The sequence below is a fragment of the Nelusetta ayraudi genome, unplaced genomic scaffold (assembly GCF_046127955.1).
Source record: "Nelusetta ayraudi isolate G7.1 ecotype Tasmania unplaced genomic scaffold, CSIRO-AGI_Nayr_v1 ptg000041l, whole genome shotgun sequence".
NCBI lineage: Eukaryota > Metazoa > Chordata > Actinopteri > Tetraodontiformes > Monacanthidae > Nelusetta > Nelusetta ayraudi.
In genome coordinates, this window is record NW_027466091.1 from 1,655,440 (window position 1) to 1,668,352 (window position 12,913).

The 12,913-nt window shown below is 47.0% G+C and overlaps 2 protein-coding genes across 3 annotated transcripts; both read right to left on the reverse strand.

Annotated features, from left to right (window-relative positions):
* Positions 1-5,876: 5,876 nt before the first annotated feature.
* Positions 5,877-7,982, reverse strand: mcidas (multiciliate differentiation and DNA synthesis associated cell cycle protein). 2 transcript variants are annotated; one of them, XM_076033411.1, is made up of 6 exons: positions 7,821-7,982; positions 7,637-7,716; positions 7,094-7,154; positions 6,783-6,994; positions 6,493-6,603; positions 5,877-6,367 (listed from the first exon to the last, which is right to left on the reverse strand). In XM_076033411.1, the coding sequence occupies exons 1-6, from the start codon at positions 7,855-7,857 to the stop codon at positions 5,918-5,920; spliced, it is 951 nt and encodes a 316-aa protein (XP_075889526.1). In that variant the 5' UTR covers positions 7,858-7,982; the 3' UTR covers positions 5,877-5,917. The 2 variants fall into 2 exon arrangements, with proteins under 2 accessions (XP_075889526.1, XP_075889527.1); XM_076033412.1 differs by lacking the exons at positions 7,637-7,716; positions 7,821-7,982 and adding an exon at positions 7,264-7,379.
* Positions 7,983-9,602: 1,620 nt separating this feature from the next.
* On the reverse strand, positions 9,603-12,796 carry ccno (cyclin O). Its single transcript, XM_076033368.1, has 3 exons — positions 11,545-12,796; positions 10,788-10,973; positions 9,603-10,456 (listed from the first exon to the last, which is right to left on the reverse strand). Exons 1-3 carry the CDS (start codon positions 11,860-11,862, stop codon positions 9,872-9,874), a joined length of 1,089 nt encoding a protein of 362 aa, XP_075889483.1. The 5' UTR covers positions 11,863-12,796; the 3' UTR covers positions 9,603-9,871.
* Between the last annotated feature and the right edge of the window lie 117 nt (positions 12,797-12,913).

The window sequence follows — 12,913 nt, forward strand, 5'->3', positions numbered from 1 at the left end:
TATCTCGACGGTAAGTCATGAATGATACAGTAGTAATAAATCAGATGATGCCACTTTCTAGTCGGTGATGTTGCTTCCCCCAAAAACAATGATTTCTTCTAAAGTAGAGCAGGACCTCTGATAGCACAGCGGCCTGAACCAGAGCCCCTGGTGTGGACTGTGGTGGACAGTCGGACGGCAGCAGCAGGTAAACTGGCGCTCTCACAAACGACCAGCTTACCAAGACACTGCCTGCCAACCGCCCACAAAACAAAACGACACGGTGGCTTAACTGGACCAAATTTAACCCTAAATCACGACAGGCGAGGGCAACCAGCCTAGAAAATCAACTCTTTTTTAATTTTTTATTTTTTTTTTGCCATCCCAGTGGACGCCTCTTTCTCCTGACTCGCGTCAGCCGGTTGACATTGCAAGTGAATTGCAGGCGTAACGCAACTGTTAAGGTAGCAGAGCAGAGTCAGCTGGCCAAACAAACATCAGCTAACATTACACTGCCTCCCAACCAGTCGCAGCAGCCGCGGTAGAGTTTTTAAGAACTGATGCTGAGCTATTTGTCTGTCCATACGTTACAGATAGAGACTCGCAGTCGTTTTTCCCCAGTGTGCAGCAGCAGCAGTCAGTTGGCAGCAGCAGTTGAGGAGTGTGGCTGACAGCTGTCAATCACACAGCACAGCCAGCAGCAGCACACTGCCACACTGTCACTGCCAGCACGGGATGTGAAAGAAGTGGGGGAGCCAGTCGGCACAGGGACAGCCTAAAAAAAAAAAGAAAGAAATTGCATTGACCCTTTGTTTTCTGCCTTACCTGAAGGCGACTGCCATGTCGTCTCTGGCCCGAGAAATCTCCAACTGGGGTCCTCAGGTTGTCCTTTGAATAGAAAGAAGAAGAAGTTGTTCAAAGTCACGCACATTTCTCGTCTGTTCTTTATAACAAGCCAATGCGCTTAAAAGAACTGTTGGTTCAAAGCTTTTGAAAGATTGCCACTATTCCGTTGAAGACTCCGCCATGTGTTTACACTTCAGAGCGGTTGCTTGGTAGCAACAGCAACACAACCGCAACAGCTCGGGGTTGTATTTTTTGTTTTTTACTTCCACACATTTGCCAATTTGTATTTTTCAATTAGAATTCTAATATCGTCATTCAATTAAGACTGATCTTGAAATTCCGCCTTCAATAAGACAAAAATAGTAGCCAGTAAGATAGGAAAAGAGGGGTTTCTTACCTCTGCGGCCTGGTGGAGGAGCAGCTCCATGCCTGCCGCACCTGTTGTGCGCCCTCCTGGACACTGCGCTCCTAAATAGCGTCTCCAGGCGGCCAGAGGAGCGGGAAGCTCGTTTCTCTGCGCTGCTATTGGCCGTCATGTCGAGGGGGTTAGTGTTGAGTAAACCAGGTTCTTTCCTGGTGCGGAGATTCTCTGCGCGTCCTGGTTTCCACTGGAAACTAATCACAGATAAAAAAAGAAAGAAGAAGAAAAAAAAAAGGAGCAACGCGGCAACTTCATAAAAGGGGAGGCGGCAGTTACCACTTAGTGATAGAGACGCACTTTCTAGGGTGTCTGTTAACACTTAATTACTAGGCTCCATTCGTATTTAACAATAATGTTAATCGAAGCCTAATATTTGTTGTGGTTAGGAAATAATGGGCAACGTGTCAATTAATGTGCGTCATCACGTGTCGAATAAATGCCTCATGAAAATACGGATTTATTTAATTGGCCTGTGAGTGAAAATATCGGTGATGATGATGATCGATTCAGTCGACGATAAGACGATGACAGTAATAATAGTGCCATATAGCTCTAATACAATAAATGCAGTCTAGAAATGGACACTGAGATGATAAGTTAAAGGTGGCCGTATTTCAGCATTAATTTAGTCGAAGAAAATAAATGTTTTTTTTCAATGACAAAAAGAAGACGAATGACTAAAATGTAAATGAATTCAAGTTCTAAAGTAAAAATAAATGGTAAGTTTAACGTAAAGGGTAGGCGAGTCAAGAAGGAACAATCTGTTTTCCGTATTTATGGTTTATTTTGTATTTTTATTTTCTTAATGCTCATAAGGGGGAGGGGGAAAAAACTCAATTACACTGACTTTTTTTTTTTTTTTTTTCTTAAACAGTCTCGCATATGCTCGTGTAACCCAGCACTGTGCCCTCAGCCGCAGCCCTCAACCGAACACCACTAATTATTTTTTGCGGGAAGAGGCCGCATGTCGGCGGGCCACACCTCCGGGTGTTCCGGGCCGGGGCCTCTTGTGACGCTACGGGGGCGGCCGAAGGGGCGCGGAGCTGAGGGCACGTTCTCTCGGCCGATCCCTCCACCACCCCACCTGCCACTTCCATATGTCGTCACCACCGGAGCGCGAGCCCAGAGCTGTGTGACAGGTGCGCGCTGTCAATGTGGCGGGCCGAGGCCCGGTGGCGGAGCCCGAGGAGCGGAGCCCCGTCCAGCTGCTCGCCGGGTCGCTCCCGCTGCTCAAACCTCTCATTTAGGCCGCCGACTCCTGCGGGACGCCTGAGCGGAACATACGTCCTGATAATTGGAGGCGGAAAGTCAAGAGAGTTTAAGTTAATGAAGTCACCTGTTGGCTTATTAATGTCAGTAAACATGGCTGCAGGTTAATTGGCTGGGCAGGCACGGCATCGCGAACTTTAATTATAACCGGGTTTAAATCTTTAAAAAAAAAAAAAAAAAAAAAAGCTCAGCTGGTATTTTTTTCCCTACCCACTGGTTTTATTTTTCATGAGTTATATTTATATATATATATATATATATATATATATATATATATATATATATATATATATATATATATATATATATATATATATATATATATATAGGTGTGGACCGGTTAACAAATTTGCACTACTGTGCATACTGCAATTATACCGGACTTACTACCCACTGCTTCTTCGCATCACTGTCAATAACATCCCTGCACTGCAAACATCAAAAACACTGTATGTTAAATCCCATCGGTATATTTTTCAACCTGTTATATTCTGTGCTCACTTACGCCGACGTATATTTATACTTATTTTTCATTGTTTCACACTTCGCACCGAATAGCCACCGTTCAATTATGCATTGGATATGTACTCTGGTTGGACGCTAACTGCATTTCGTTGCTCTACTTGTGACGTGCAATGTCAATAAAGTTGAATCTCATCTAGTCATCAAAACTAATCTCTGTGTTCACGAGTTGTGTTCTCTATACAGATTCCTAAAAGAATCGCTTTGAATCGTAGCCTAAAGGGAGATACTTAGAAACATGAATAAACATTTTTAAAAAGAACTTTAAAAAAAAAAAAAAAAAACAACTCTAATCTCCACTCCAATCGCCATGTATTCGTCTCATGAAAGACGTCGTGTCTTGAATTATCAACCTACAAAATACCCTGATATGACCATGTTTAAACAACCCAGAGCCCGGAGAGAGAAAAAGAATAGAATCTCCCCCGAGGCTTTCTTCATCTAATTCCCACCGTCCGTCCATCCACTGGGGAGGGAAAATCAAATGAATGAGCCGGTTTAAGCACCGACTTTCCCGCGGGACTCCGTCTGGCCTGCAGCCTCCCTCCGGGTTTGGCTTTAGTCACCTTAGAAACTCATTGTGTCTCTATTTTCTTTTCCCCTCCCGCGGTTTGGCGGTCGCTTAACCGGTCAAATGTGCCACGAGCAGCTTAGAAAGGAAAAAAAAAAAAAAAGGAAAAGCTTCGCGCCCTGTAATCGCACTCTGCTCACGACTCTGTGGATTTGTGTTTTTTTTCCCCCCCCCTTTTTTTTTTTTTTTTTTTTTTTTTTTTTTTTTCAGTTTATGAAGTGCTCTTGAGCAGCAGTTTGACGTGAGGATTTGACAACGAGCGTCGTCTTGTGCTTCACAGCCGACAAGCAGGAATTTGGACAGTTAACGGTGGTTAGACTCGAGTGTCCATTGTTAGCTCTTCTGTCAGTTCCTCCAGTCTCCTGACTTTCATTCGCTTGTAACGGTTGTGTTTTATTAGAACGGATGAAACGGCGAACGTACGTGACACCTGAAAAAAAAAAAAAAAAAAACATGCTGACGAAAAATGTCAAATTGAATTTGATTAATTGTCTTCTCTGAAAGCAAAATACATTCGGTACACTGTCATATTAACAAAGGAAACGGAGAAACGTGGAAACTGATTTTAATCCATTAAAGGTGCTTTTTTTTTTATATACACACACTGTTTTATTTTGAAAGACATATATGTTATAAACTATAATGTCATTGTAAAGGGTGATTGGCTTTCAAAGTGAGTAGAATTGGGAAGAAGAGATTTAATGGTTGAGTCAAGTATTGCCCTTGTCAAGGCCAACAATGACAATCACACAAGAACAAAGAATGAAAATAAATGATGGGATTATTAGAAAGTCAATAATATCATGTTGTCTTCTGTGTACAGCACGTCAGCGGTCTGCTGTTCCCAGCTCTTGCGCTCCATATGCTGCTGCCTTCACTGCTCCAGCGCAAACAGACCTTTAGGAAGTTTAAACAGGTGTCTGACCTCATGGTCTGACATTGTCTGAGGACTTAACAGTATGAGGTCGCAGGGAAAACCACACCACAGACTGCCAGAGGTCAGGGGATCATCGTTAACAGGGAAGTTTATCTCTTATCTCCTCCTCTTCGTTTCCCATTGTGTTTGTTTTTTCTCGTTAAATCCGCAGCACGTGCAGTAGATAGGTGACTGTAGACTGTGATTTTTAAAATCAAAATCTTGGAGAAAACCTGGCCGTGTCAAAGGTGTCGATGTTCGATAGGTGAGCCAAAGAGTCCGAGAGAGGAACGTGTTTGTAACGTGCCACTGAAGAGGAAATGTTCTCGCTGCCGATTGGATGAACGATCTTCACAGTGTAAAGTCATTACAAGGTTAGCCACTCTTAATCTGCACGATCCCTCTATTGTTTGGGTCACGTGACCCAGAGGGTATTATTGGAGTAATTTTAAGCTTTATTACAAGAAGTTGGAACACACAAACACAGTCATCTCGCAGTGTTTTTGTTTCCAACGCTGAATGTTTTTTGTGTTAAAATTGGTTTTCTGCTAATCCAGAATATCATTGTTTTTAAAAGCAACTCCCTCAGTTTTATTTTCACTGCACGGCCCTTCTTTGAGCACAGCTCTGTTTGTTCCACACCTAAAGCATTTCATCACCTGTTGGTACGTCTAATGTTTCTGCATTCCTCCCTCATCACAAAGGACCTTTTTTTTCTTTTCAATCCGTCACAGGCGACAACGAGAACCGGCCTCACATTTGATTTTGACGCAAACAGGGATATTAGCTGTGGTGCATCGCGGCCTCGTATGGACCACAAAGACACCGGTGCTGCTTCTTGCACAGGGTCCTGTTTCCTGTTTCCCTCTTCAAGCGAGGAAGCTTCATTGTTAAAATCCGTCTCGTTCATTTCACTCGTCGTCAATGAGAAACGGCAACAAGAGACCTTTACGAAACATTTTATTCACATCTTACTACCAAACAACTTTTATTTGCCGATGCGCTTTTACAAAGGGCTTTAGAAAAAAAACATACCGTATAAAGGAAAGCAGACTTGTGGCGTCGCCTCACTGATTGGCCGGATTGTCACATTTTTCCGAGGCGTGTAAACAGACACACAATGAAAACAAAGGCTGGGACAGTTTTATTTTCCCTGTCGGGCACCTCTGAGTGATTTGCTTCGACGAGCTACCTGAGGAAGACATCATGTAATCATTCACAGATATCACTGTAGATTATCGGTTAGACATTAACAGTCTCGTGCCCACCCACACTTCCCTCTCTTGCCCTGAACCAACGGCAACCACCCCCCCCCACCCCCCACCCCCCGCCCTCTCCTCCCCGCCCCGGGTCAAACGGCTGGATCCCATTTCGCTTTATTCCTTGCTGCTCTTCAGCTGTGGTTCGGCACCCAGCGGAAGCGGTATCGTCCTTGTTGGGTGCAGGAAGTGAAGGTGCGCCCGTGTGGGTGCGCCTGAGTCCTTATGGTGCCGTGTTCTCTGATGGACGTCCTGAAGGACGAGTCGCCCTCCTCTCCCTCTGTTCCTTCCAAGGAAGTGGTGCTGCACACCGACGTCTTCAGGCCCGAGAAGGAGCCGTGCATGCGTATGACCTCCGCCTCCTGCTGCGTCTTTGTGGTCACGGCAGCACCGCCGCCGCCACCGCCGTGCAGGACGGCGTTGCAACGCGTGCTGACGTCCCTCAGTATGTCCTCCACCGAGTCCGAGGACTCCGTCTCGTAGCCTTCGTCCAGCCGCTGGCGCTTGCAGGGGCTCAGCGAGGGTTTGCCCGCATGCGGCGCCGCCGGCTCTCTCGTGCACGGGTGCCTCACCGTCATGAGTCTCTGAGAGGAGGGAAAAAAAGACAAGAAGTTGGAGGACAAAGATTACAAATCAGGGATTTGTTGTATCCAGGATCACACACATGAACACACACGCACGCACACCAACAAGCAAACCCATCATTCACCTCGAGCACCGAGGCCAAGTGCTTTGCCCGGTCAGCCAGCTGCCTCAGGTGGACGTTTCTCTCCTGCAGGGCCTTGAACGCCTCCTCTTTCTTCTTCAGAGTGGCATGGAGCTGCAGACACAGACAGACACCAACCATGCTCCTGACTTTTGTCTGTTTGAACAACTTCAGCACGACCCGAAAGTGCCAAAGGATGCCTGTACGTCTTCGGTTGTATTTTTAGTAATTAAAAAAAAAAAAATCACCCTTTTTCTGTTCAAACCACAGGGCCACATTGGCTGAGGACTCACCAGATTGTTGGCTTCCACCGAGTCTCCCAGAGCCATGGCCTGGCACTGGGCCACGTCCTCCCACAGAGCTCCGTCGTGCGCCTCTGCGTGAGAGCTGACCAGGCTGTCCTCCGCAGACAGGTCCCACTGAGGGGACAGAGGAGGTATGACGCATCCCTGGAAGGGCACCAGTTCCGCTGGGTTCAGGCTGCTTTCCAGCGTGGCAGGAGAATCTGGCAGGAGGTTGGGAATCTCTTGTTAAAAAGCCAGCGACAATCGCAACCACATCGGTCGCTCAAATTGCAGAGCTTGCAGGATTTGGCTTCACTCACCTGCTGTGAAAGCCAAAGTGTAACCCCCGAAATCTTGGTCATCTGCGTCAGACTCGTGCACCTGGGGGGGGATTAAAAAGAAAAAAGTGAAAAAAAAAAAAAAAGTGAAAAAGATTGATTCAGAAAGCGCTTAGGTGTGAAAGCAGCAGTCGGGAAACCCATCAGCAGACCTTAAAATCCCACCAGGACCAGACAGGGCGGTAATGCTCCGTGGCAGACATGTCATGTCAGATTGTGCGGCGCGCGGTGAGTGAACTGTGCCAACCGACGGGGCTATTACTTGTGAGCTGAATACTTGTGAGGTCCGGCCAATTAGCGGGAGCGAGCTTGCGTCTCGCGAGTAAACACACCGTCTTCCGTCCGCGCAGGATTCCAGCGCATGCCCCGCGTCAAACATTAACAGGCTGGAAGTGATATATCTGAATATCTGCGCGCCGCGTCACATCGCTCTTCATTATAGATTGCTTAAAAAAAAAAAAAAAAAGACAGAAGAAGAAAATCGATGCCGGGTTATTTCTCGGCTCTTTTCATTCCGTTTCTCACCTGAAACTCGAGAGAGGGGCTGTCTCGTCTCCCTGGAGCTGCGCAACCGTTCAGATCCTCCCATGCAATGGTTGAAAAAGCTGAAGGGTTGAATGGGAGACAAACAGGAAAGCCACGCATGATTTAACCGCAAAGAAATCCAATCCAATCCCTTCAATGCGCGCGCTGTAAGGTGAGCCCATACCTTGTTTGAGGATGTAGGGGTGCTCGTGGTGCAGCATGCGCTCGACGGCGACCGGACTGCTGCTCCTCGGCCCGAACACTCTCTCCTGTGCGTGGAAAATGTAAAAATACACACAACCATGAGCGAGCTCACACACACACACGCGCGCGCGCGCGCGGTCAGAACACAGTCCGGGGACGAAGAGGAAACTCTCCGTGCCTTTTTCCTCACTGCAGCCCTCCTCCCCTGCTGGCGCTGGCTGCCACACGCGGAGCCCAACACTTTTCTCTCTCCCTGCATGTCGTTGCCTCGGTTGCACGGACTGACTGAAGGGTCGTCGTGGTTTTTGATTAAAGGGGAGCTTGATATAGAGCAAATTCTCCCGGCTGCTGAGTCTCGGCTGCCGCGGTCTGGAGGCTGTGGCCCAATCAGACGCGGCTCGCTCGGTCTCCAGGGAGTGACAGCGTCCTGGGAGATTATAACCCGGCGAAACACACCGCCAGTGCGAGTTGTGCGCTCCGAAGTGTGAAGTGGTGCCGCGCGTAACGGCGCCACTTGCAGCAGGTGCTCGCTGCAGACAGAATTCCCTTTCATTGTGTGAGTCAGTGCGCGTAAATAAATAAATAAATGAATGAATGAATAAATAAAATATTTCTTCACGTCTTTATCGGATCGCTTGGTTTTTATATCGGCTGTTTCCTTCCCCAAAATTGGGTCAAGGCCCAAACATTTAGAGAAGCGCAGAGAAAAAGGAAAAGGGCCAATTAGGAGCGGGCAGCTCGGTAAACACTTGTGACAAATGTCCCCGTTGGTAAACAAACACGAGCGAGCCTTGTTGGCCCTTAACGCTGAATGCACCTGTGTGGTCGACACTGTGTCAGCAGGTCAAGATGCCACGCGTAATGGATTATGGGAGTGTGTTGTGTTGGCGCAGCTCTGTTCCAAATAGTGACGCGAAGATAAGTAAGGCTGCGGGTAAATTTGCCTCCAGGGCAACCAGCGCAGCAAAGCACACTAAGCACTTGTTTAGTTGAAAACTAACACTAACCTTACTATAGGGCTTCCTAAGGCTGGGATTCCTTGTGAGCTTACAGAGAAACAATGAACTGCAGTGATTTTGGTCTGACGTGGCTAATGTAATCATTAGTGGTTGAGGGTTTAGTGCGTCGGAAACCACTGTGGCAAAGACTGCACAGCTGTTGCACTATTGCTTTGACTTTAATGTTTCAGGAAAATTATAGATCTAATATTTTATGCTTCCATGACCTGGGTGTTGTCTCAGCTTCCTCATTTTTGCTCTCTGTTTTATTATCATAATAATAAAATAATATATTATTCATATAACATCTACTCCTTTCTTCTCCTTTGTCTGTTTTTCTCTCCAGTTGGGTTGATTGAAGAGAATAAATGCAGGTCTTCAAAAGCACAGATCTCCCCAAGGTTTTATTTGGCAATTTTCCTTTATTTTATTTGTCATCCATTCATCCATCCATGCATCCATCCATGCATGCATTTTCAATAGCCACTTGTTACTGAACTCGGGGGTCTGCTGGAGCCTCTCCCGGCTGTCATAGGGCAAAGGCAGGGTGACACCCTGGACAAGTCGCCAGTTCGTCACTGTTTTATTTGTCTTAATTGGGATATAACCTCTCCCACTGTTATTGGCAGATTTGTTTCCCAGACCTGTAATTTTTTTTCCACACGTCCAAAATGTTTAATAGATATTTTATTGAAAAAAACACCCACAATATTTAAGGTTTGTTTGGCATAATTCAACAACATTCACTCTGAACGGAACTGTCGTGTTGTATTAAATATTTCAATTCAAAACTTTCCATTCAGTGATTGACAACAAGAATTTCATTTATTTCATGATAAAGAAAACAAGCAATTAACCACATATCCTTCATTGGAGTAACAAGTCACTGTGAAACATTATTATTGCAAATAAACAAAATATATTATAGTACTATACTGATATGTAAAAAAAAAAAACAGTCATGTTTTTGCATGAGGTTTTGTCTGCACAAACATAAATCACAACCGCCAAGAAAACCCAACACCAGGTAGGGTCAGAACGGAGGTTCCATGGTAGAAACGATCACCTCCCTGTTCAGCGACACCAAAAGCTTCAAGTTTTCTTTGCATTCTTGGACTTGGGCCACGCCGTGGTCAAAGCTCTCCTGACCCGCTGCCACAGTGGAGCTGCCTTGCAGATGCTCGACAAAACTCCTCCACTGGTCTTCCTGCGAACTGTGAGTCATGCACTCAACAGGTCCTCGTTTGCTTCTCAGCAGGTCGCAGGCCAACCACAGTGCACAGCTGGCGATCAGAGACGGCGGGTATTTGTGGAAAGCGTAGTCCGCCAGGGTCAGCTCGCACACCTTTTGGGCGAGTTCGCCGCGGCACCTGCCTGCCGCCGCCGAGCCCAGGTGCCCGCATGGACACCCGTCGACTCCTCCCACGGCCTCACGCTCAAGTTCTGCGGCCTTCACGCGGTTGGCGTAATAGTCCAGGAAGAAGGCCAGGGTGGGCGCGGCGAGGCGGAAGTCGAGGCGGACCAGGATGAGACACTCCAGGTTGCAGAGCTGCTCCTTGGTGAAGGCGTCGCAGCAGATGGACAAGAGCTGGCTTATCCTCGGCGAGCACACGTCCACCTGAGCGGACATGTAGAGGGGAGGTTGCGGAGTTCAGTGTCATGAGAAAAAACAACTCTTTTACCATGGAAGGGTTAAGTTGGGGCAACTGGACTTGTTATTGCGATCTTGAATTCAAAATCACAAGAACAAGTCCAAGATGCCCCAACTTAACCCTTCTACTTTGCTGGATAACAAAGAACCTTCACAGACATACAAACAACTCTTGTCCCTCAGTCGCGTCGTGGCCTGGATAACATTGATAAAAACCACTCAACAGGTAGTTCCTGAGCCGCTCAACCTGTCCGCCATCATCAAAGACATTCAGAGCCATCGAGTCAGACAGACGCACCATCTTACTGGACAGGAGGAGAGCCGTGACGCCCACGAGCTGGAAGCAGTCGGCGGCCACGGCCGTGGACGCCAGGAAGCGGTCCATGATGTTCACTGTCAGGCAGCAGCACTCGAAGGACAGGCGGAAGTGCTTGTGGACGGGGATGAGCCAGCTGACGAGCGTGCAGCGGTCCTCCGAGGTCAGCTGCGAGGAAAGACGGGAAAACGTGAACAACAGTTCGGAAATATTGGACGATAGTGCTGCTTAATTTAGAGACAGAGGATAAACAACATCTGTTTACAGCTAATGCTGCACACAGGATCCATCGCATGGCGTCGGAGTCCCATCCAGCGGTCTCAGAGTGATGATGCATGCTGGGCAAGTTCATGGGAGGACGAGCACAAACAGACAGACAAGTATTTGCACTGAACTTCACGCCTACATGCCTGCCAAGTGGGAGGATGTGGGAGTGTGTGGAGAGAAGCCCTGTGATCCAGGGAGGATGTGCAAACTCCACTCAGAATGAGTTGAAATCATCTTTTCCCATCAAAAATTATAAATTCTAAAATTACAAAGTGCAGGTATCCGAGAAACGGCATCAATGAATTCTAGGGAAATTTAGATACTGATATGAAATTGATCCCACAGACAAACTATAACACGTTTGCCTTCTAGAACTTGATGTCCATCAGTTAAAGGACCATCGTAAATGTGACGTACAGGACCTTCACATTCAGTCTCCATCCATTCTACAGTAACATGACGTGTGTCCTACTTGTGGCTGGCGGGCCAGGCTCCCGCAGGGCTGGAAGTTCATCTCCTTTCCCCTCTGCGTTAAATAACCCACGTCTCCATACTGGAGGAACCACGTCGGCAGCTCCTCGGCTCTCAGGGGGGACACTTCCGGCGGAACCGGGGCCGTGGACGAGCCAGGTGAGGAGGCGTCCAGGTCGTCCTCCTCGAAGCCGGAGTCGCTCAACTTGGCGGTGAGCGTCTGCTTCCTGCACCGGGCGGTTTGCCGCAGCTGCACCGGCGTGAGCGCGTTCGCGTGCGGCGACGCTCCGCTGGTCCGCCTCCGTCCGTGAGACACCATCTCTCGCTCTCCGACTCCGGCGTCCGTCCGTCCGTCCGCTGTGCCGGGTGACTGTTTGGGTCTCAGCTGTTTCCGCGACAGGGGGAGTTTCGTTGTGGTGACTGAGGCCACTTTTCCCGGGCGCTTCCCGCCTCTACACCCGCACCTTCTCCCACTGCCTTCACCTTGGCAACCCAGTCCCCCGACACGCCAGATGGAATGTGTGTGTGTGTGTGTGTGTGTGTGTGTGTGTGTGTGTGTGTGTGTGTGTGTGTGTGTGTGTGTGTGTGTGTGTGTGTCCACGGGATGGACACATTTTCCTGCGTTATGACCAAATTGAAACGTCCTGTAAGATTTGGAAATAGCTTGGAGAAACAATTCAAAGTCAGACTTTAAGGCATTCCAGACTGAAGGCGCAATACAAAAGAAGACAGACTGGATAAAAATCCGAATCCTAATACATACATAATCTATCCCCAAGTAGTTTTACACTTCCTCAAAAAACAAAATTAATACGCATACATTTCCCATAGCTGTGACAAAAAAACAAACAAACAAACAAAAACAAAAACACGCAGAACTCACCCTGACAAAACACAACGAAAGACAACGAATAAAAGACGAGGAAAAACATTTTTGCGACAAAATGTTGTACTTTTCTGAAACGTGATATAAACAATGAGGTAATTATATGTGTTTGTTAGGGTCTGAATAATGATTATTCATTTATTTTATATACATAGTTTAGCCAAGCCTGTGTGAAAACAATAGCTTTTCGTTGCTGAACTTGGTCATGATTGTTATTAGTAGTCACGATGACAATAATAATTCTTTTTCAGCAAGTTTGTCTGGTTTGAGGTGACTGTTGCTGTGGCGTCATAAACCAAGTTACCTTTAAATTGACTACGTTTTCTCTGTGCGAGCTGTTCGCGATACGTTAAATTGCACCTCTTTAAAAGAGAAAAGAGGTTTGGTTTTTTGTTTCGTTTTTTTTTTTTTTTTTTTTTTTTTTTTTTTAAGAGAAAACGGAAGGACCTGCCTGTACCCGTGTTTGAGCACTTGCGTGGTAGGC